The 26,428-nt window shown below is 37.4% G+C and overlaps 1 protein-coding gene across 2 annotated transcripts in view; it reads right to left on the bottom strand.

Moving 5' to 3' along the window:
* rbms3 (RNA binding motif, single stranded interacting protein) overlaps nucleotides 1–21,018 on the bottom strand; it is a 141,248-nt gene extending 120,230 nt beyond the window's left edge. For both annotated transcript variants that reach the window (XM_053493561.1, XM_053493562.1), the window contains exon 1: nucleotides 19,971–21,018. In XM_053493561.1, coding sequence (XP_053349536.1) covers nucleotides 19,971–20,045 — 75 coding nt within the window. In that variant the 5' untranslated portion in view covers nucleotides 20,046–21,018. The remainder of the gene's footprint in view (nucleotides 1–19,970) is intronic.
* Nucleotides 21,019–26,428: the final 5,410 nt, after the last annotated feature.

Here is a 26,428-nt window from a genome sequence, read left to right as displayed (position 1 = left end):
AATGAAGAGTACATTTTTTGGGCTGCTGCATTAGCCTCTCCAAATCCCCAGTCCCTTTAGGGCAGACACCTCATATTCAAATGTGAGGAAACAATCAATGGCTTTCTCATTTACATATGAACGGGCAGCGGGAAGCTGGCAAATCCGCCACAGTCCATTTTAATCCGAGAATGACTTCGTCCTGTATTGTTATGAGAAACAGTGCGGATGCTCTGTACTCTCCGCTCACAGTCTTCAGTCTGGAATTAACATCAGAATGAGTAGCTTCCTCAGACCGGAGCACTGATCGAGCCCTCTCGGGCATGAGCGCCGTTACCCAGGCAACAAAGTGGAGGACAAGGCAGGGCCTTATCAATCAATTAGAAATGTCTCTGAGCTGCAGGGTTACGGCCCCGCCTCAGTTTATCAAATTCATTATGGCCTTGGCTAGCGTACTAACACTTTTACTTTGCAGACAAAGAGCGTTTCCTGAAACCCTGACTCCATACAGTAATTCTTTGTAGAGGAATGTACTTGACTACATTACCTATCGCTGTGAATTAAGAGCTGATCATCTTTCAAGGACTTTGATCGTTTTCACCATGAATTCACTAAAGAGAAAGTAAGTTGAGAAGGTTGTATACCATTCACATACCTCAAGGATAGTTTACTATATTAAAATCCCTCCTCAAGGTTTGTCTTTTCAATCAGCTTTCCAAACATTCCCGACAGACACAATCCTGGGAATTCCTCCATTCATAGTGTCAGAGTTACTCAGTATCAAAGTAATTGCAATCACATGGCATTTAGCAAATGTGAGGTCAGGCTCATATTACAGTAATTTGAAGGAGAGAAGCAAAAGTAAAAGCGTGACTTTGTTCAGTCCTAACATCTAACATCTGAAGCCAATACTTGGCCAAAGGAAACTCGTGAAACTTTACTCAAATGATTCAAGCAGTTTAAACTCTGCGGCAAGAATCATAACATTTGATTCCTCAATCCTATTATAGATGTATAGACTCTACCATTACCATATATTAAATAACACCACTGTGCGCTTGCAGGAACATTCTGTACGTGGTGGAAATTACTCTAGGGAATTTCGACAGTTCGCTCTAATATGAATAATACTGGTGCACCAGCAACCACAATGGCTTCATATGTCAACCTTGAATATAATCTACACATCACCGATCAGCACACACACACACATACACACACACACACAATGAAGTGTTGCTCACACGCTGCCTGTGTCTGTCCTTCTCACTGCATTGAGTCATCAGTTTTCCAGTCCATTAGTCACGCACCATCAAACACTGTCATATCATGTCAGGGCAGAGTAGGTGTGTGTGTGTGTGTGTGTGTGTGTGTGTGTGTGTGTGTGTGTGTGTGTGTGTGTGTGTGTGTGAGGGAGAGAGATATAAAAAATTTTCATCTAAGCCCAGCCTTATTTTTAAGAAAACCATGCTTTAACACAAACATGTCTACTTCTTTAAGTGTTAGCAAGGCAGTAGCTGTCCACATTAATCTGGATATTGAGATGAGAAAGGATATCAACACAAACACAGTAAAGGCCTTCAGCGTAAATATGATACTGCAGGACAAAAATTACTTTCCATACGTAAGCTCTACATCACTCTTTTGAATGCATGCTTATTATTATTATTAATAACATTATTGTTAATAATTCTTATGATGATGATGATGATTGTATATACCAAAGATTTTAAAGGACAGTAACTATTAGCACAGTCTTTTAATGGCTAAAATTTATAGAGTTATGACTGATTTGATGGCTATATTGAATTAGTCTGAAAGGTTAGAGCCATTCATTGCCCAGAATCGTGCTTTTATATTATATGGGGGTTGGGTTTAAAAGAAGGCTAAAGACAAAGAGCCCAAACAATATTTTCACTCCTGCAGTAAAACAGCAGAGTTTGGGAAATAGTGGTGTTAAAAACACTGAGGTCAGTACTGCATGGTGTTTTAGAGTGTGATACAGTATGTCGGGAAGACTGCCGTCACGCTCAGCAATCATCCAGACACTCCTCGAGGGATCTGTGGAGACCCACAGAGACTGAGTCAAGTACATAAATGTATTCAGAAATGGTTCATGAGAGAAGCACAAAGACATCTATACTACAAGACCTGTATGTCTGGTGTGAGTGGCAGAGTTGGAAGGTTTCTCTGCTTAAACATCACCATTTAACCTAGTCATTAACCTAATAGTTTAATTTGTTTCATTGGAGCAGACAAATAAAAAAAATTATGTTAAATGACTATACTGTATACCCCTGAAAAATAATCACAGGTAGCAAACTGCATGGAATCTCATGACAGTACTTAGTTACAGTGTTGTGAAAAAGTATTTGCTGTATTTTCTGTATTTATTTTTATTTTTGCTTTTTCTTTTGCATATTTTAGCATACCAGAATCGTAACCTGAATCATTAAAAAAACAACAATTTTAAATGATGATTTCATTTATTAAGGGAAACAAAGTTAAAATTTGTTCTAAAAACTAATTGCCCCTAAAACTAATAACTGGAACTGCTATCCTAGGCGGCAACAATTGCAATCAAACGTTTTCGATAACTGGCAATGAGTCTTTCACATCTCTGTGGAGGAATTTTGGCCCACTGTTCTTTGCAGAACTGTTTTAATTCATAATCCATGGAGGGTTTTCAAGCATGAACGGCCTGTCTAATGTCATGCCACAGCACCTCACAGTAAAGTCCTAAGTCCGGACATTAACTAGGCCACTACAAAATTTAAATTCAAAAACTCCTAATAATTTTTTTTTTTTTTGCCAGTTTGATATAAAAATTGTTTAATATACCCTAGTAGTTATTTCCACGCAGCCACACAATTAGTTATTAGTTTTAGGGAGTCAAGCAGTTTTGGACAGCATTTTTCCCTAAATAAATAAAATCATCATTTGAAACCTGTATTTTTTATTTACTTGGGTTATCTTTGTGTGATTATAACATTTGTTTAATTATCTCAATCATTTAACTGCAACAAATATGCAGAAAAATTTAAATTAGGGACTTTTTTATGGCACTGTACACTGTTTATTAACAAGACTTATTAAATCAACAATAAAATACAAATTAAATAAAAAAAACTGTACTTATCTTTGGATTACTGTTACAAAGTATTAAAATGTAATTAACTTTGGAACCCTGTAATCCAACTCATAAAGATTGTATGCAAAATATTTAAAACAATTCAGTTTTGAGATACAATTATCAGTAGCAGTGTCTGAGACAGTGATGACAGATGAGCATCCTTGGCACATTTTATCAGGTATTTTCAAAATCAAGAAAACCATGTGATAATAATCTGCATATTATGCAAGGCGGACAAAACTTAACTTAATCAAAGCTTAACTTTAAACCTGCAGAAACTGCCAGGTAAGCCATTAGCTAGCTAATTATTATATCATTTATAAATTTTAGAATTATGAATGTATTCATGTTAATAATAATTTATTATAAGGAAACCTTTACATTTATTATTACAATGTATGTATAATGATATATTATGTAATAAACTGTACACACACACACACACACACACACACACACACACACACACACACACACACACACATATATATATATATATATATATATATATATATATATATATATATATATATATATATATATATAATTATTATTATAGTAGTAGTAGTAATAGTAATAGTAGTGGTAGAAGTAGTAGTATATAATACCAGAATTCTTTATTATACCTATGTTATTTCTATATCATAATTAATCTTATAATAAATATGTTATATGTCTTATAATAATTAATAATTTAATCATTTTAGGGTTTTTAATCTAAGCAATCTAAATACTATTTTTGGGGGGATTTTACTCAAGAAAGTTTTTACAACAGCAAGAATATTTTTGCTCAGTTTAATGTATTTTGCATGTGCTCCACAACTGACTAATTGCAAAAAAGCTCTCAGTATCCATATTAAAACAGATATTACAGAACAAAACATAATTATAGGAGCAGACAGCATAATTAAATTAAAGCCTCTTAGCTGTCTTCATGGTTTATTGCTAATCTGTGATATGAAAATGATTGATGTCAAAGACATCAGTAGTGATTTGAGTGTTCAAAACAGCCATTATATTATTCATTACTTCATACATTTTATTTATTTGAGAAGACTGCTTGCTGGATGTAGAGCTCAGTATAGCTAATGTGCTGGATATAATGACTGTGACTTTCAAAATGAATTCTTGCTGGTAGCATCATTAAATTTGCCTGTGCAAGCAATTTACCATGTGACTTTCTTAGCAAACCTGCTTTCTAAGGGTTAAGGGAAAACAGTGTGCTGCCTGGACAATAGTCATGCTCAATTCACACTGTTTGTCCACCCACTCTATGTAATTATCTCCAGAAATATTTGTGTTTCTGAGCACAATGTGATCACTCAGATAAACAATTAGGGCTGACTTTTCACTTAATTCAGCAGCAGCTTTTTTATGTTTTAGATGCATAATGATGGTGATCAGGGAGAAGAAAAACAATTATTTTTGCATAATAATAGCCATGCACAAGGCTTTACACATAGGCTTTTCGACGCAACAGTCTCTTCCCACTCAGTTTGTGCTTTACTGTCAGAGTGCCAATTACTGTACAGGCAGGTAACATCCGTTTGAGCCAGGCTTCATTCCACCAAACCCATTACGATTCCGACACAGCAGGATTGCCCTATTTAGTGCAGGACTATGCTACAACAATGCCTCACTCCAGTGCGCAGATACAGAACACTCATCTACCATGTATCTCAGTGTCATTATGATAATTGAAAATGATTTAATATATAATTTTTTACATAAAATTGCGATAAAATACAGAGAATAAAAAAATATCCAGCTGTTGAATTAATAATAGTTTAAATAGCCTGAAGCCTTAATTCCATTGGATTTAGTGGTTTTAACGAAATACGGGATGTTTCATCTAACGTCTTTATCGACTCAGGTATGCCTTTTGCATTTCATATCCATAGTAAACGCAGTAATAATCAGCAGTAGTGGAAAATACTGAAAAAGTGTGAGTTACCTGGAAACTATAATGCATTCAATCTAGACAAGAATCAGGAAGGAGAGGTGAGGGAAAAAAAATTAACAAGGGAGATCGATTCAATACCTTTAAGCAATTGCCTTTCAAAAGCACTTCCGGTTGTTAATAATTGATTTCCTAAATCAATGATTTTAATTGGTGGTAAGGGGTAATCTTGGCACACACACACACACACACACACACACACACACACACTTTGGGGACTCTTTCCTCAGGCAGATTTTAAGAAGTGAGGCTGTAGAGTGGTTAATGTGCAGTGTTCTGTCTTCTCCCAAAAGTAAGAAAGCCAGAAAGCATCTGAAAACCTACATGGAACTATTTAAGCTGCATCTGTACTACGCAGAAAACACAATGCCAGGCTTTATTTAGGAAATGTACACATCCACTTAATCAGATGCTCCCAAACCTGCTTAGATCTTAAAGAATTCATTTCATGGACACATAATGAAATGCCTACATTCTGTTCTATAGTCTATATCTGCCAATTTAAATAATTTCAAGCAACGTCTTTTTTTTTGGTTTGTTTCATAAACGCAATCCGCTCCTAATCCACAAACTCAGCTAATCGTACGTACATTTGACATTAAAATCACCCCAGTCATATCGGATTAATCTCATAACCGAGCACCACATGTCCAAAACAAAGGAACAATTACACTAAGGATAAAGAGCAGGACTGGTACAGCCCAGATAACATCTGTGAAGACCAACACAGGCTGTTCCTAAAGAGAGAGAGTGAGAGAGACGGAGAGAGAGAGAAAACAGAATCAGAGATTCTTTAATCTCCTTCCTAATAAGCTAAACCCACTCTGAGGAGCAGCAGTGCTGCCGCAGATCCATCTGATCCTATGATCCCTTCAACAGCAGTCCTGCATGCACCATCAAAAAAAGACCAGCTTTAAACAAACCGAGTTTAAAAACCTGGAAGGCATGCTAATGAAAGCAAAGCAATGTATTCTGTTTAAAACTAAAACAAATGCTTCAGTAATACACCACATAAAAGGAAGATATTACAGATTCATCATATAACAATCATAAAATGTAATTCACTGCCTTTTTTTATGCTTTAGGTATTTGCATTTGGTTTCTGTATGCTTGTGCAATTATGCACATTAGCTTGTTTTAAAATAGACCCACTACAGATAAAGCCTGTACAATATGAGTGTTTTCCTTGCTTCTTTGTTTCTTTTCATTTCTCTCCTCTGTGTATTTCGTTCCATTAGCCATGATAATCTGCAGATGTGGGCTTGCCCACCTTGCTGAATTATGCAAACCCAGCTCAGCCTGAGCGCACGAGTATAGCTGAGGCTGATGAAGGGAGACAGACAGCTTGTGGTCTCTCTTTTGAAGAAGACAGCCTACCTCTAACCCCCTTACTCCTTTGCGTCTCTCTCACATTTTTTTTTTATCTTGTTGTCCAGAGCTTCACCTTTCATTCCGCTCCTTTAGTCTTGTCTTTAGAAAGGACATACACTTTTCAACTTTCTCTTTTCAATTCTCTTCTAGTTCCTCATGTTTTTTTTTTTTTTTCTGCATATGAGTTACCTGACCCCTGCAGGTGCTAAAATCTATGAGTAAATATCCTGGGATATGCGACTGAGATTGACATCCTTGTAAAAATGCTTTTGCTTTCAACTACAGGAGTCTCAGGTGCAGAACAACAGTAAAAAAAAAAAAACAGAGAAAAACAAAATAGGGATAACATCTTGGAGCTGTCACCACATGCCAGTCCTGCATCAAATTAAAATACATGCAGTCAAACCATATAAAATATAGTCGCATTGTGAAAAGGACTGTTTGAAACTATTCAGGTTTGTTCAACGGTCTGTTTTTTTTGCTGTCAAACAACAACAAAACCTCAGTTTGAGATGTGTTGCTTGCAGAGGGAAACAAGCACAGCCTCCTTCCCTTTACTAACTGACCAGGCTTTATTTATTAATCTCATTCTCTGATATTATCAGTCTTAGTGAACAAAATCTATCCATTTGCATACTAAGTGCAGTTTCATTTATTTATTCGATAAAAGTGTACAACAGTGATTTAATTTACTGTGTAATTTTATTACCACCACTTTCAGTTTTATTCTAAGCCTACATTTATTACCATTAAACTGTTAAGTTATACCCACAGCTACAGTACAAACTGAAAATGGCTTTATTTGTTAGGAAAGACGCTTGTCTTAATTGACTACTAAACCAGCCGAGGGTATTCTCAAGGAACGGGAATTCTAAAAAAAAAAAAACATACAATGAATAAAATAATGTATCTATATACAATGCAACTTCAAATATTTATTTTTAAAATAGCATGTAGAGTTTCAGTATTAAACATGTGAACAGGATCATATCAGATGAAAAAAAAAATGGTTGTGTGGGCGTTAAAATATAATCCCAGTTGCAACTAAACTGTTTTGTTATAGGGAGTGAATTTATTGCAGTAATGTCTTGTACATTCGGTCTTAGTCTTTCCAGTCACTTGTGTTTTCAGCTATGTTCACTGGAGAGTACCAATACCAATTTTTCACAGCCAATATCACTTCCAAGGGCAAATCTCAAATCTCAGAGCTACTACACAGCAGTAATATTGCTACCCACCATTCTGTGGCAAATGGAGAGCAGTATACAGATCCTGTTGATGGGTGTAATATGTTTTGCATTATTGTGAACCATCTATGTTGAATATGCTCAGTCTGGGAAATATAATGGAGATATGCACTGGTATAAAACAACATCATGGTTTATAGATTTATGTATTGCTTTTATTTTATGTATATGTTTGTATTATCAACTGTGTGCATATAGTGGCAGTGCAGAGACTGATATGAAATGCATGTGATTATGGGACATCTGGGCAGGTTAAATAGGCTATTTTCAAGCTGCTCAATCAAGTTGAGTCTAAATGAGAGGAATAAATTGCAGCAAGTGTGTAGGTCCATGACTCCTAGTTTGTGTGCATGTGTGTACATGTGTGTTTTTGTCGCCCCAAGACACCGGCAGTCTCATTAGTAGAGTTGGGCAATGCTGCCTTATTGCATTGTGTGGTAGTGTTTGTATTCTAATTAGGGTTAGGCAGTTGGCTTGGACTTTAACTGACCTCATATTCTGTCCTGCCAGTCAAATCCAACTAAACACACAGTTAACTGTCATGGGACATCCCTGTATGAATTTCAATATGGTCTCATATAGGCTTAATATGTAGCTTTCATTGGAGAATGTACATGTTAGCCTGCACACACACACACACACACACACACACGTCTCACATTGATATATTTATATAATTCTTACTTCTTGCAGCTAATTGAAGCTATGCCTACACCTAAATGAAACCCTAAACCTTTAATCTCTGTAACCCGAAGAAAACATTTTGTCACTTTTTTCCCTTAAACGCATTTTTTTCAAAAATGATGTCCTAAGAAGCTCCGTGTGCAGACATTTAGTCCCCACCAGGATAGAAAAACATTGCCACATAGGAACACACTCTGAAATAGTCGTGCACTCTCTGTGTAAGCTCTCTTATACTTTCTGCACTCCCACCCCACCCTACGCACTCCCTTTCAGCAAAATGGTCATCATTGTGGCTCTGAAAACACCACCACACCTCCATTAGACAGCCTACCACCATGTGTGTGTCTGATTGTGTTTGTGCGTATGTGTCTGTGTGTGAGTTCCAACTCTTTTAGAAGTGTGTGATGGGCTTGATGGATCATCAGATATAGTGGAGTGAAACATCGCCGCAGAGCTGCGCAAAGAGCTCGGAGGTTTAAAAGAAATGTGCATAAAAAAAGTTTAACATCCTCTCCAAACCTCCTTCCTCTTTCCTGCTGCCACACCAGGAGATGAAAGGACTGTGCTCATGCAAAGGCTGAGAAAAAAGGACGACTTATTTTTTGCACATGCCACCACTTTGGCCAGCCAAATGCATTTCATCCTCACAGCAGCAAAAGGGAAAGACAAGCTGTGTGTGTAGAACAGAATCTCGCCAGAACTTCAAACAAACACAAGAAGGAAGATAAAATCTAAGCAGAAGAGGACTCATGTAATTGCCAGTTCCAGGAGAATCCATTTGCCAGTAAAACCACTGAGATCAGAAATAATATGATATGTTCACATTTCAAATTTCATTGCCCAATTGATTTTTTCGCTTCACTCAGATCAGATGGTTCATATTTGTAACCGCAAGTGATCCATATCTGCCTTCAGCATGAACACACCTGATCCACACGCACTGATTTATCTGAGTAAACACTTCTTATTTTTGACAGATTCCATCCAATTGTGCTAGATTCCCCAAATATCAAGTAAATCCCTAATTTCTTCATCCTTCCACTGAATATAGCTACAGATGTTTCTGTTATTCATTGTAGTTTTGCCAATATGCCAATGCTTGGACTCCAACCTAACCATTCTCACTCGTCATCTCATGATTTGTCTTTAATTACCAAATTAAAGGAACTTTTTGACATGGAAGCCCAGAATATTCTTGATCCCATTGCCACCTATTACAAAACATGGCTTTATCATTTCACTCCTGGATAAAAATGTGCCTCAAAACAGTGGAAGCAAACAGATTCACCACCTTCCACAAAATCCAGAGTGGCTGCATCTGAAAGTAAAGGTATGGTCAGTATTTTTAAGGACATATATGGCATCATTTATGTGGATTTTCTACCCTGTGGTGGCAGCACGAACAGTGAATACTACTGTGAGGTTCTACATGATGTGTATAACGCTTTCAGGAAAAGAGCATACTGGATTGCTCGCCTATGTTCTGTTTTTGCAGGAGAATGCATAATCCCATAATGCCCACAAACACCACTCGCACATTACAGGAGCTTGGCTGAGAGCTATGTCCACATCACCTGTATATTCTGACCTGTTGTTATATGTACAGTATGCACTCAATCTCAGATCGCATGTGAAAGTGGCGCAGCGTAGAATTTGAAGAGACTGTAATATTGAAACATGTCTCTTTAAACTGATAATGTGAATGTAGCCTTATGCAGACACATTACATAAGACATACAGTTAAGTCAAATTAATAATTTAACAATTTACCAATTTAATACTATCAGTACAATTTGATCTTAATTGCTTTATTTCAAATCCATTGTGGTGGTGTATAGAGAAACAATTACAAAAAAAAGTGTCACTGTTCAAATACTTCTGGACCCGACTTTATATGTACTAGCTGGAGTACAGCAGCACACACAAAGCAGCTTAATCATTCATAAAAGTAGAGAGGTTAATAAAATATGTAGGGGCACTCACAAGCATGCTGGTAAATTTCCCCTGCACTGCTTTTGCTTTTAAAAATCACCCAGCAAATCAAATGAACATACCTATTATAAAGTTTATATAGTGTGACTTATATGGTATGTGAGCGAGGTACGTGTGAGTGAGAGAGCAAATGAGAGAGTTCGAGAGAAAGGAGTAGAGAACTTTACTCTCGCACCGAACGCCACGCTGTGCATGTGGCAGCTTAGAGGACAAGGTCACATAGCCTGTAGTGTCTGTAAGACTAATCCTGTCAGGCTTTTATCCTTCCCTTCCTCTGCCACTTAAACACACTCGCCTTTCTCTCGGTCCCTCGCTCACTTTATCATCTGCTTGCTCTCTAAAACTGGACACTGGTGAAGCTGGATAGCTGAAAAAAAAGCTCATTTAGATTATGCTCAGTACTGCAGCTTGTGTGTGTGTGTGTGTGTGTGCGCATGTGTGCAGTGTGAAGTGTGAAGAAAGCTTGCAATCAAGGGCAGAGTTGTGTGACAGATAGAGTGGTTAATAAGTGTAGTCTGGAACTCTCTATTTCCTCCTATCCCCAAACTTGAGGGAGTTTAACCAAGTGGAAAGACCACTGCTGTCATGGATTTAATGAAAAAACAACCAGAATTGTTTACTGAATAGACACTGATCAACATTATTATAAGGATTTATTGAAAAACATATGAGGTATAAATCTATTTAGTAGATGCACAGAAAAAAATAGCAAGTGAGGATATCTTGGACATAGGCAATATTTCTCTTAAATGCGATTATTATAAAACAAATATACATATTTCTAGTTATTTTTATTTATTTAAGCCTTAAAACTACCTTACTGAATTTCTAGAAAGACACACTTTTATCTACCAAAAGTGGATTCACAAGAACAAATTGGTTCAAAGTAATGCCAGCTTGATGATCTTATGTTTATAATAACAATCCCTTGATGAAAAATATAAGATATTTGTATCTTTCTTCAGGATTCATTACTTTGTAGCTCTGTGTTGTGCGATATAACAGTCTAAAATAGTTCTGCAAATTAGGTATTTTACTATTAGAGGGACAGAATTCCAAATTTCGCTTTCTGTTGTGCCTGGTGGTCAATTTGTTCACCAGGTCCTTGGTGTTGGCCACACAAATGATCCAGAATAAAAATGTGAGCTGTGCAAATTAATTTAACCAGAACACAACAAAGCAAATGTCTACACATCCGAATAACAAGCAGAATGCTTACTTTTGAGCTTTAGTTGGAATAGTAAGGACAGGGCTATCTGTCGTTACGGTATAAATCAGCAGTCCCTAGTACACTCCAAGCACAGTCTTTATCTTATTGGGAATTTACAGAGCAACCAGTTCTTTCAGATGGCTCAGAGTATTTATAGACTGAACAATAAAGTCAAAACAAATAGTCTCCCCTAAAGCATTGTGAGTGTGGCGGATGCTCATTTCTTTACCCATGCGTGGAGAATTAGACATGGTTATGGCAGGTCAAGAGCACCGGGCCCATATCCGATTAGAGCAGACTCTGCTGTGGTCGTAACTGCCAATAAGGTGTGCATAAATTGGACTAGAGAAAGATAGGAAGACTTGGAAGCAAGAGGCTGGACAGTGAAATCCCTCAGGAGTGTGTATTCAAAAATTTATGACACATCTCCTCTCCTACCCTGTCCTTGGCTTTGACTGCACTGTTTCTGAGGGAGACGATTTTCAGCATTTCTCCTGATTAAAACGCAGGAGAAGGATGGAGCAAGTGACAGGAGCGAATGAAAAAACCCCATATTCGAGCACCATCTTTCCTTAAGTCCTTTCCCCTCTCCTTACTCTGGCACGCCAGGAACATCAGATACACTCAGGTGAAATTTCTGCAAGGATGATAAGACTTGTCAAATCACCTGCCATGTGACAAGTTTGCTGAAGAATGCTAAATACATCTAGCCAACTTCATGTTGTGCTCGTTTTAGTGTTCAGTCAGCCTAAAAGTGTATGATTCACCTTTACCCACACATAGAGCTCAGACCTCATCAGTCAAGATTTATTATCGCATTACAAGTTACACATGTTTAACCCCCCCCATCACACACACACACACAGACACAAACCATATGGCCTGGCCATTCTTTATGTCCTCAATCATTAGCCCATGACTAAAGATGCTTGAATAGGATGGCTTCCTAAAGCCCAGCATACATTTAAATATGAGGTAAATATGAGTAAAAATAAATAAAGACACATTTCTCATGACGTTTCAACTGCATTACTTTATTAGCGTATTTTTACCGATTGCCTTTTTGGCAAATGATTTACCTTCCTTCTAGAAATAAATGTTTGCTACATCAGTTACTAACATAAATAAATGTTACGTCATTACGAAATACATGGGCAAGGTCATGGTGGATGCTCTAGATACTGGTTACAAAGTGGGAATGCATCTTGGAGAGGACACCGGTCCATCAAAGGGCATCATACACACATTCGCATGCTCTTTAGAAAAGCCGTTTCATCTTGCAGCATGGGGTTGAAAGATTGGAGAAAACTGAAGCAAACCCACACAGACAAAGGAAATACATTTGAAACCCTGAACAGACAGTAACCTGAGCTCAGGAACGAATCCCAGACCATGGGGCTACAAAGGTCTGCCCTATAGCCATAAACTTCCTTTTTTTTTTCATTTTTGTGATTAGTTACAGTGGCATTTTTGGCAGGATGTTATGGTCTAGAAAGACTGCACAGATGGCAGATGATTATTTCAAAGTTGGAAACTGGACCTCCTTATTGTAGGGCGATGCTGTTCTACTAGTTAGCTTACTATAGCTTGATGAAACTGACAAAATTGCCAGATTGTAGAATTTATGCATTACAAACTTATCAAATAACTCCAATAACTCTATTACTAGTACCATGAGTCATCATCATTTTAGCATTTAAACACCCTCCCCCATTCCTTTACAGGCTCTCAAGCTGTCAAAATGGCCAAACTAAATGCACATCTCCACTGTATTTACACACAAACATATGGTGTGTGTGTATGGATAGTGGCTTTAGGCATGGAAGACAGAAACAATGCTGTAGAATCCTGATCAATCCCTACACTGCTCTTTGCATGACTTTAGGTTGCTCCCCCCTGTTTTAGCCATTTATCCCTGCTGCCCAGGCATTGTTAAGCACTCAGAGGGCCTAAAAAGCAAGCTGTGTGTAAAATCCAAAAGGCAGGCCCTTTAAAGGTAGAAAATCTATCAAGCATTGGTTACAAAGTGGTCCTTTATTAAAAATGCAGCAGGTCTATTACTCTAGGACCAGGGCTTCCCTTTCCCCTTAGCTCACACAAACCAATAGTTTACCAGACTCCTTTGTTTAAAGGCAACTCAGGCAGCTATCATTAGAAATAAATCTAGCTGGCCGGTTGGTATCAGATCCCATTTGCCAAAGTATCAAAGGAATGCCCTCTATGGACTCCTATGGGTGCTTACCATGAACTACCAAATTATTTTTAATAAATAATGCCACATAATCTCATATTGGATATATGGGAGTATATTCATATATCCAATTTCTCAGCACAAGTTTCTCTATACTACATATCTGTTATTTCAAAATGACTGATAACCACCATTTTTGCTCCATATCCTGTAAGCTTATGGTTGGCTAGTATGTTTTTGCTTTCTAAATCAACCCCACCCTTCTGAACAGATGGCTGGAGAAAATGCCCAGGACACAGTGGGATAGAGAGAGAGAGAGAGAGAGAGAGAGAGAGAGCAAAGACTAAAGAGACTAAAATGTCATGAGTGAATTTAACCAAAAGAAAAGTAGAAAAAAAACATTACTAAGTTATATGTGGAACAAAAAAAAACAATGTGAACAAAATGAACAAACTGGTTTTATAGATTTACACATTGTAGAACATTGTGTCACACCAACCCCCTACTAAGGAAGTAAAGGATTTGCATAATTTATGATTATTTATTTTTCTCTGCCATTATTGATGTTCAACATGAAAGGCAATTTCCAAAGCAGGCCGAACATTTCCTGTCCTGAACATTCATAAAGAAAGTACTCTATGTACGACAGAATGTGCACATAAAAAAATAATAAATACAGATGTAAGGTTTTCCATATATCATAATTATCATTATTATAGCTGTTATTATTAGCAATCATTTGTCTTGTGATGTTCTAAACATTCATATGCAATACAATATTGTAAAAATATATGTATATACTACTATTTATGAAGCTGTTTATATGGTGTTATTGTTCCAAAATGGCAATTTAAACATTTATAGCCACACAATGATACATATTATATATTGAAAAAGCGCTTTATTGTGATCTAGCTGAAGATGTTAATTTTGTGTAATAGCATGGCTCAGGCGGTAGTTCTGGCTCATTTCTATTGTCATAGTTTACAAAGGAAATTGTATAGCAGGAGGTTCACATAAACAGATTAAAAGAAAAATGTGTCCAAGTTGTAGACGGTTCAGAAAATGTATTGTCATATTCATAAGCTATAATGTAGTTATATTGTGAAATAAATTATATATAAAATTACAACAATGTTAAAAATTTAAACACACCATAAATGAAAACAAAAACATTATTTAACATTTATTTTTGAGATGTTTATTTAGCTCTTATTTAGGATGGTTTCAGTGCTTTGCAATACAGTCAAAAAGTAACAACAAATTGTGTCTTTAAGTTTTCTAACTTGACAAGATATATTTTTGTTCTTAGTAGTTTTTTAAGAGAGAAAAAATAAAGTGGTCAGTAAGGTACCAAATGTTATAGTTATTAGAACATAAGTAATAATAGGAACAAAATGATGTTATAGATGGTGCTATTATGAGAAAATTCATTAGGTGGTAATCTATTACCTTACCCATCTGTTGATTATTTTGCTGTTACTGCATATCTATCTTGTTAAAAAAATAATACTGTATTACCTGTGTTATCAAGGACTCAACTTACAGTAAGTGAGATTTAATCTCCACAACACATCACTTTCCACAACACTGAAAATTTATCCCCAGACTACAAAAAGGCAATTTACCCTTTTAGTCAAGACCACTCTTTATTTACAGAGCACGCAGCAGATGTCTCCAGGATGGTGCAAAATGTTACTAATTAATTTATTTATTTTTATTTATAAGAAATTATGTGCACATGCTCTCTTTATTTTATAAGAATTAAAAAAAATGCATGCCCTGCTCATTTTTATGCATTTATAAGTAAATCATTTAATGGTTAAAGGCCAGGAATTATGATAATATGAATTATTATCATATGAATACCACATAAGCATGATGATACTGAGAAAACTATTTCCTAAAAAAAAATATTTTAAGGCAGGTGTGGTGGTAGTATAGTACACCAGGGTTGATTTAGTACAACCAATATTTAAACTATTTATAATCTCTTACAAAGTAAAATGGATAGAATAGCACACACACACACACACCCACACACACACACACACACACACACACACCTATGCACGCACACACATTCAGCCCTCTCCACAGACCTCAAAGCTGAAGCAGATACACACAGGAAGCATTTTACTGTGTACACGTTGGAGAGGTGTCATACTGGAAGAGTTTACATGTATAATTCACATGCACACAGCCACATGTTAACTTTGTGTATCTGTGATATAGTGCCTCTAGCAAAAAACACCTTTGCTAAAAATTCTCTTTTATGCATGCACTACTGCAACAAGGAGTTAGAGGGCCAGATTTTTTTTCTTGTATAAATGAAATGGCTGATGGGTTCATCTGTTTATATGGAAGCAAATAGGACATAGCAAACAAACATAACACACCACCCTACAATATGTGTCTATAAATATGTATGGACAATTACTGATAACTGGTTAAAATTCTACACTGTACAGTAGGACTACTTGAAATGTCACAGTATATATATTTTAAAAAACATAAACTTCCAGGAAATCATAAGCAAACATAATTTACTAGTACAGATCTAGTTTTGGATAAAACTACCAAGAAACTGCATTATATAATTTATGTCTTATTTCTGGCTCAGATAAAAAAAAAAATTCAATTATCTTGGCAAGAAGATATCTTGAATAAAGGGAAATATATCTAATATTTCTCATAAGCATTTTGTAAATGTAAAAAGGGACAGTCTGTCTTAAATCAAAATTGAGATGCGTATAAGCATGTTCCAATAGGTCTTGGTTGTTATAAATATTCCTGCTCTGCATATTGACCATGAAGTTTGTCAAATTAGTATGACTGTGAATTTAGCACAAATTTAGCTATTTTCTTTGACAGGAACTAGCTGTATGGTTCCACTTAGCCATATGACTACAGTATGCTAATTAGCTTTACAGGTTAGTTCCGGTTAGCCATATGGCTATTTTCTTGGAAAGAAAGGCATTATATTGGTGGCTCAGAGAGTTAAGGCACTGAGTTATTGATCAGAAGATCGGCGGTTCGATCCCCAGCTCCACCAGGTTGCCATTGTTGGGCCCTTGAACAAGACCCTTAATCCTATCTGCTCCAGGGGCGCTGTATGATTGCTGACCCTGCACTCTGATCCCAGTTACGCTGGAGTGTGCGAAGAAGGAATTCACTGTGCTGTAATGTATATGTGACAAATAAAGACTTAACTATAATTTAAAAAATATTACTTGGTTTAGCTCCTGGGACTGTAGAAGCTTCATACGAGTCTCAGCTGTACTTTGGAATGCATTTTCGGACGGAACTACAGTTGTGGAAAATGGCCCAATTACCTAAATTGTACTCATATTCTGGGTGACAAACTTCACGGCCGGTGTATATAGTAGGAAAATTTATGACCCCGATCTATTGTAATCTACTCAATTGTGCCTATTGTAATTCACCTCAATTTTGATTCAAGATAGACTTGGAAAAACCTGAACTATCCCTTTAAGACTATTGATATTTTTAAACATTTATACCAATTTTTTGTAAAAAGAAATATGATGTTATATATTTTTTAATTAAGTTAAGGTTTTAAAAATATAATAATAATTAGGTAAAAAAATTCTCTATATAATATAAAAATGTGCTTAACATTTATTATTAATTAATTTAAAGGATAGTTTTAAGTTAATTTAACCTTTAACATGTTTTTTATGTTTATTATTTAAAAAAAATCTTTTTCATTTTTAGGATTTTCTTCTTGCATATAAAGATATATATTTTATACTGCCACGCAAAAAAATTCAATTGCACAAATTTGAGTATTTTTTAATATAATGATAAATGTTTCTTGATTAGTGTGACTATATATGGACATATGTACATTTTCCCATTCAGTGACAATCGTGATTTTAATTAAACAGATAATTAGTATAAGTGCTCCTTATAAATGAGTTCACATTAAAGAATCCAATTATTGAGCTGATACTAATTTACGAAAGGGAAGAAATGAAAGCTTTTTTTTTCTTTTCCTACGTGGCAAAGCTGAAGTTCTGTGACAGAAGCATTATGAATCAATCTCCCAATTATCCACTGGCAGAGTAAATAGCATGTTGCCATGCTATAATCCTAAGTAACATTGGGAGCAGCAGAAGCCTAATGAGCCCCATAGAGAAGGTTCTTGAGACACTGCTGACACGCTGCATGTCATCGCACTGCAGGCCAGTTAGCGTGCACTCACACTGAGAGCAGAGCTTTAAACAGACCACTGCATGTTATTTTTGCTGCACAAAATTTGACCCTTCTGAGTGCAAATGAAGCTTACACACACACATTCATGCACGCACGCACACACACTGTACAGCCTTGACTTCACACTGCTGATTGAATGGTTGAAAGGGCCTCACAGCCTTCTGTTGGCATGATACCAGACCGGGGGGGGGGGGGGGATTACTTCCCTTTAAATCTATTTCATATCCCACTGGTGTATGACTGCTGTCATGGATACTTCCCTCTGCATGCTCTATGCATGAGTGCATGAGGACTCACATACACACCTATGGATTTGCATCTATCTACGCTGTGACAGGCATCTCGATACTGTACTAGGAGAGATTAAACGCTCTTCATGTTCACTAGCTGCACAGATCTGAACAAACATTGAACTGAATTTTACCATTTTGAAACTCAAATATGGTCATTACAGCGTGGAGGTAAGACACGGACTAAAACACTACTTAATTTGAACTAATAGCAAAATCTGGTATTGTTTCTAGACATGCTGATGTGATCCCATACCCTCCACCAGTATATTATGCATTCAGGCTAAGTGCACAAGGTGAGTGGGAGCCATTTAACTGAGATATAGACAGACAGACAGAGAGAGAGAGAGAGAGAGAGAGAGGGAGAGAGAGGGAGAGAAAGAGAGAGAGAGAGAGATCAGTGATTGTGTTTCAGCTGCTTCTCTTCCCCCACATGATTGATTCCCCCTAGAGGAATGCCTCCACTTTGAGAGTATGCTGGAATCAAGATTAATAAGAGGGCATTTACATTTCTGGTCTTCTTCTCAGATGCAGACATATACACAGACAGGCATACAATCATGCACACTAACATGGGGCCCTCATCGTCATCCAAAAGGCAAAAATCTGAAATCTGAAACGTAGCGTGACTCTGCGCCAAATGCGATCTCCCCCTTCTTCCAATAATTTGCAAATCAATAATAATTCCCAGAATAATGCTATTGTTCCTCCTGTAACACTAACACTTGGCTCTTGTAACATCTGTCGAAACTAATTCCCCTACAATAAGATCTTATTACGTTATACATAGATTTTACCTCTAAGATGTTTTGTGGTGACATTTGAATAAAAAGAGAAAGAGAAAAAGATGACTCCAGGGACTCAACCTCCCATGGAGATGTTTTGGGAAATTCATTAGAAAAGCAAAAGAGGGTGCAACAAAATTTGACTTGACCTTGAAGGCAGTGTGAGACATGAAAATAAAGGTCAAGAAAGAATATTTTGGGTGATGACTGGTAATGAATTAGTTTGTAAGATTTTTTTTTAATACTCTGTCATTACTCATCATGTTTTTCTCCTTTTTAAATACTAAATAAACAAGCCATCCTTTCATCTTTTCAGAGCCTTCGCTAATGGATTTTCCTGCCTAAAGTTTCTCCACCCTGATGTTAAAGAAAGCATCTCATCACTTGCGTGTTCACACCCTTGGCCTGACAGCAATTCTCTCAGTCAAAGCAATATGCTCACTAGCTTTCCCACATCACGAGGATACAGATATACAGATGCCAACTTTTTGTTCAAGGGGAATGAAGATGTGTACGAAGAGCACAGAAGCAGGTAGAGATCAGCGGCACTGTAACAGCATCTTGATCAATGCACGGGAATCAATTTTCCACTTCAGAGTGGCGTAGGAGTCAAGAGATGGATGTTATTATTTAGGTCCCTCATCAAAGCCCGCTGTGCTGAAGCGACAAAATCTCACATTCTGGTGTATGTGCAAGTGAAAGTGTTGGAGTGTGCAAGACAGATAATTAACGTGTTATTCCTTAGTTATACTTATTTTGGGAAGTAAAGCTAAATCAGACACCAAATATATCAGATGTTCTATGTAGGAAGGATGCTACCAGGGTGGGGACAGAGACAAGGACAGAGAGAACAGACAGAACCCAAGAACTGGGGAGCAGAGCACTGTACCTTAGTCTGGAGATAGTGAGGGTAGTAGTAAGTGTACTGGGGGTACATTGGTTGCTGTTCCAAGCGTTTGCCCATGTAGCTGGAATCTCTCTGGCCGTGGCAGGATACTGAGACTCGTGTGCTCTCTCCAAAACTCAGAATGCCTCCGGTCGCTGGGTTAGAGGCTAGATCCGCGTAGCAAAGGCAGTGAAAAGAGGATGGAGAGAGTGTGAAAGAATGATGGGGAGTGCCACAGGACCTCCGGCTGTCCTTATGTCTGTCACTGTGTGGGAGTTGCACTCTCAGTGTGCGAGCCGCACTCTCCTCCTGCTCTTCCTACTGGAGATCGGACAGAAGATGAAGGGAGAACAGAGCGGCAGCGTAGATGAGGTCCGTGCAGGAGGAAAAGGAGCAGCAGTAGTAAAAACAAGGAAAAGAGGCAATGGTAAGAGAAGGAAAGAGGGGGTGGCAGATATCACTTCTTATGAAAAGCAAGCTCCTTGTCTCCCGCTCATGCCTTGACTTTGTCTCCGTCTCTGTAGTTGTTTGTTCTCTTGTGTCTGCACAATCTCAGATCTTTACCAAGGCTGTCAGATATTCCAAGACTGTCTACTCCGGTGTGTCCTGCTCTGGTTGATACACAAAGAAGCGATGCAGATGGATGATGTAGCTGCGCTGAGAGAGCTGAATCTGATCACAGTCAATGAGTCCAAAACCGTCCCTAGGAACAAGGAGCTCACAAGGAGTCCGGCTTTAAGCACCAGGGAAAGCAGCACAAACTCCAATAAAAGGGAAATACTATCCTGAACCCAGACACAAGTCCACACAGCACACAGTGCTCTTTCTCCCCAGTGTCTGGCTGATGCCTCCTTTTCCCGCTGTCTCCTTGTCTTTCCACTTGCCTGTGCCTGTGTGAATGCGCGAGTGGAAGTAATTGTTCCTGTGTGTGAGTGTGTGTGTGTGTGTGTATGCTTGTATGGATGTGTGTATGTGCGTGTGTGTGTGTGTGTGCGTGTATGTGTGTGTGCATGCGTGTATGTGTGTGTGCGCGAGTGTGCGGCTGGGTGCTCCACACTGTGGTGAGGAGTGAGGACTCGGCTCAGGCAGCACTATGATCCTCCTCCTGGTAGGCGGGACGAGAGGCAGGATGCAGCACTCCCTGAACTGGGGGAGTGTCACAACCAGCCTCTCTCTTTCTCTTTCCTCTTTCTCCCTCCTCAAGAGCACAAACGCCCTCTGCTAGGCTTTCACACTGCAGGCAGGAGGAGCCAGAAGGAGGGGAGGAGAGGAGAAAGGGTGCCATGAGGAGCATAGGCCTCCTACTGGTGATTTGTAGATTCCACAGACATTTACCCTTAAGATTTTTTTTTTTTCTTTCTAGTTTTGAAAAACACTGACAGACAGAACCTCTAGGGTAAACACATTTTCACAGCTCACAACATGCCTAAAACAATTAGGAATACACGTTCTGGTATACTGTACAGGAGGTGCGTCTCTCGGCTAGGAAACGGTTAAATTTTTGTGGTCCCTGAGGACCAGTTTGGGAAACATTGTTCTAGCTCATTTAGCACTTTCACATCATTGTCTTTTGTAAATTACTAGTAGAAGTGTATGCACAGCAGATTTCCTTTTTGCCATGTGGCACCCAGTTATCTCTGTAGCGGAGACTGATAGCGTAACACACTGACACACTGACATTCATGCATAGTAGAGCAGAGAAATGTGGCCTAAAGAAGTGCTTACATAAGTCTCTGTGTGTTAATCCCCACCTCTGCTTAAAGAGCAGAGAAATAAAGCTTTTCCTGACTGTTAAACAAAGACAACAATATAGCTGATATGTTCATTAGTGCGACAGAGAACTTGTGTTGCAGTGATGATATATATATATATATATATATATATATATATATATATATATATATATATATATATATGGGACAACCCAAATTTTATCTGGGTTTAGGACTGAGCATTGAACTGACCATGCACCTTTATTTCTCGAGGAAATAAAACCTCAGTCTTCTATGAAACAGACAGAGATACTCCCTCTGTATAAACTGGGCGCAATATTTAATTGTATAATAACCTAAAATAACCCTTTTAATTAATATTGAAAATGTCAGATGCCCAGGAACCCAGAACTGCCGTCTCTACCCTTGCCTGCTATTATGATCAAAGGAGGAAAGGTTGAACATCAATTTTACATTATAAATCAACCAGCTGAAAGACATTTGCTTGAGATTTAATGTCAGGATTGTATGAAAGAGATGATTTTAAAGCAAACATACTCATTGCGTCTGTACATGCTTCATTCGTATTAGCTTTGAAATTATCCACCACTTTTGAAGAGAATCTAAATTACAAACCGGCTCCAGAGATGCTTATGTGGAGTGTATGTGTTTATATACATGCCCTTGAGGGAGCTCTGATTATGTGGAACAAAATGTTAATGATAAACATACTCAGGAAAGGCAAGATGATTTAGGGATAAAAAAAACACACACGATATAAGCTAATAATAATAATAAAAATAATAATATAAAAGAATGGTTACAGACAATATATTAAGTGTTTGGGGAAGGCTGGGTCCTATCATCGCTATGCCAGGAATGCTGGGGCACAGAGAGAGAGAAAGAGAGAGAGAGAGAGAGAGAGAGAGAGAAACAAGCATATGTGTAATATTAGAAAAGCCCCATATAATGTAAGTTTCTGATATAAAACAAAATTTCCGAGGTACTGTAATAAACTGAACAAAACATGTGTGGCAGTCTGGAAAGCGCTTCACATGGTCATCTGAACTTAAGCCTTATCGTTGTCTTTCAAATAACTGGTTTCTGTTCCTCTGTGAGTAAATCAGTCAGTTTTGTTATGTTGAACCATAGTGGGTATTTTGACAAACAGGTAATGTAGATATTACTAAAGCATATATGTAGTCAACAACTTTAAATTGTGACATTATTTGAGAAAATTACACTTAGCAAGAAAGGGTTTAGACATATTTGGGCAGACTAACTATTTTTATTACAGTGACTCCTTTCCTAACAGGATATTTACAGGCTGAAAGTCAAAAGAACTCTGGAAGGATACTGCTGAGCCATCAACTTTGCAAAAGAAATGTGGTCGGAAAAAATAATGAACGACCATAATCATTCACTTAAATGCTTGGTGAGGTTGAAGCATAAAATATTGACATTAGTAATCATGGCTATGTTTAATAGCAAATGTAAGAGCATTTCCACACATGCAGTGTGATGGGAACTCAGGGTTGGGACTAAACAGCTGCCCCCTGCCAGTGTTGTGATTTTGGTTTGCTTCAGTTGGTGAGGTCTAGCCTCAGCAATGTTGCGTGGCAATAAAATAAAGTCAGCTGATGACCTAAATGTACTGAATGGCAGGTAATCACTTAAATGGATTTTTGTACTGTATACTCTGATGGTGACTTAAAATATAAAAGTGGTCCTGTGACCATGAATTGATCATCACATTGCACAACATAATCAAAGTTAAAGAGGGTCAAGTTAAACATTAGAGTGTGTGAATTTTTTACCATGCTTTTTGCCCTAGAAAACAACATTCAACATCTTTTCCAAATTGCCACATATACAGTATATGATGTTATATTATAGTAAAAAAATATTGTAATGCTCTAATCTCATTAACCTGCTCTTTCTAAAAGTACTAGATGCACACTCATAAGCGCGTTTAAAAAATTTTTACAATGCTATTTGTTGAATTTTGGAATTAACGAAATTTTTACGTTACCGCAAAGTATGCAGAACAAAGGTGTTAGATCGCTTTTATTAAGTAGATTTCAATTGCACGCAATAAGCGCGTATTAAAAAATTATATAATATAATTTTTCCAAGGTAAATTTTTTATGATATAAGAGTGTTTTTCCATTTAAAATTAAAAATAGTATAAAATAGTATATCGCCTCTTTCTATAGGCCGATTGTAATGAAACAGCCTATATGTTACCTCTAGCTCGGCCAAATACACCTGTAAAACCCTAATAAATTCTTCAGTAGTTTTAAGTGATGGGTGCACAGACAGACAAAAATTTCAAAAACCATACTGATGTGTTCTATTACTCATCTTACAAACCAACAAATATTTTTTTCATATATCTTTAATATACAGACATGCCAACTTTTCATTTACAGTTTTATTATATGTACAATATGTATATGTATATATGATGCACAACTACACAACAGACATATTTTACTCCACAAATCTGGCAACTATTTACACATTGCGTGTGAACAGTAAATGCTTTTTCCTATTTCTCTGCTGAAGGATTTGGAACTTGTTTAGGTGAGAGATCTGGTGTGACAGCACAAGAGTTTACATGCACACACTCATTATTAAAGCAAGCAGTGCTCTTCAAAGCATCTTCGAAAGGGTGCAGGAAATGGTCTCTGTGACTCATGGGTAGCGCTCTCATGAGACACAAAAGTAGAAAAAGAGCTTTTTGTCTGGTTACAGCACATCTGGGAAAACCAGCATACCAGCTATCAGCTCCATTCCTTGGGCAGACAGAAAAAAATAGATATTGTCTCACAGAAAGCAATATGTAGAAACTAAGCAGACAGTATTGTATGGTGTCAGTCATGAAAAACAAAATGAAATAAAGAAATTGTCCGGAATATTAGGTCTATAGAAGACACAATACAAGGTTATGTTGGCTTTGCCCTTGGGTCAGCCTGTTCTGTTTGAGTCTTAAGTACTCCATTATTTAAAATCATACAGTAAAGGCAGTCATGCAGTGTCTCCACTGACATGTCAAACTATGATGGATAGGTTCTGGCCCAATCTGGGTCTGAGCTAGGATAATGCACATTATGTTTTTTTGCTGTCAAGCATGGGCATAGTGACTGACATGTACATTTACAACGGCAAGCTTTATTAAGGGCCCTCTAATAATGATCAAGAATTGCAAACACAGTTTTGAGCGCAACAGAAACAGCATTGGAGCTGAAATGTACATGACCACTGCCTCTCTGGGATGTTTTTCATTGCAATGCACAAAAGAGAACCCATTCTACTTTTTTTTAATAACCATCTATTACAGTACATCATTCAACCATTACCCATTGAGTGTAACCCAAAAGTTCTCCACCACAGCCAGACCATCTCTTATAGTATTTATTCATATCTAGAGCTCCCCACTCATTGCTGCATATAGAGGATCCACTTATTCTTGTCTTTATACACCATTTTACAATAAACATTTAAAATCTTACCTAGTGTCTTTGTGTTCAGGTTGATTCCTGCTAAAAACGATTACAGACTAACAGACTAACTAAGCTTTTTAACAGTTTAAATAAGGACACTGTTATGCACAATTTGCAAACAATTTACCTGTATAGTGCTTTCATTAATCTAGCTTGGCATAGTTTATTACTGGTTTTGTCCTGATGAGAGCTGTGGTGAATTTGAAACTTGTAGCAACCACTAAATTAAGAACCTCCTAAAAACCATATAGTTTTAAGATTTCAGTATAAGGAGAGGACTTCCCATTCACAAAATGTCTTGTTTAGGATGCTAGAACATCTAAAAACATCCTAAAGAACACATACTGTAGGTGATTGGAACAGTGGGTAGAAGTGCCACTTCACAGCTCCAGTAACCCTGGTTTGACCATGATCTTGGCTTAAGTTCTATGTAGAGTTTTATTTTTTTCTCCTGTGTTCATGTAAATTGCTCCTGGGTTCTTCGGTTTCCACTAGCAAAATTGCCCATAGTTGTGAATTTGTGTGTGCATGATGCACGAGACGAACAGGCATCTCATCCCAGTGCAAATTCTCCAGCCGTGTGCCTAGTGTTACTGGGATAGTCTCTGGATCTACCGTGATCCTGACCAGGATAAAATAGTTACTGGAGGAAGAAAGCAACTTTAAGGAGCCGTTTTTGTAAGAACAAACGTGGAGAGGATTGTGTAAAAAAGAGACCGTCTGAAGTAGAGAACAGTTCAACAACAGAAGTTCAAGTGTTGTTGAAAATATGTTAGTCATTTTTCCCCCCCTCTGTTTGCAAACAAGCCATAAATGTGAAATGAGTTAGTTTGGAACAAGCCACAGAAAGAAAGCTGTAGGCGGGTGAGTTTGATAGCAAACTGCGTGTGAAGTAGTGTTAGACCAACTAAGTTTCTCTCTGTCTGTCTTTGCTCACGAAAAGCTTTAATCAAGAAGTGTTTACTTCAGAACAGTCTGCACTATTCTTTATCACACCTGGCTCTCACTATTACTGCATGCACACTACTGTCGAATGTTAGAACTTTTTAGACAACAACTTATTTGGAAATCTGCCTGGTAAAAGACCAAAGTGGCATCTAAAAGGACAGAAGTCCTTATAGGTGTAAAAGTAGACAGTTTACAGTGGATATTTATCTGCTAGAGCCAAATACTTTCCTGTGAATGATATACACTTGACTCTAAGTAGACTTTGGCATTCTTAAAGGAGCTGTATAATAGAAAC

Source organism: Clarias gariepinus, chromosome 4 (genome assembly GCF_024256425.1).
Source record: "Clarias gariepinus isolate MV-2021 ecotype Netherlands chromosome 4, CGAR_prim_01v2, whole genome shotgun sequence".
NCBI classification, from domain to species: Eukaryota; Metazoa; Chordata; class Actinopteri; order Siluriformes; family Clariidae; genus Clarias; species Clarias gariepinus.
Note: the sequence above shows the minus strand (reverse complement) of the source record. Positions and strands in the feature narration are given on the sequence as shown.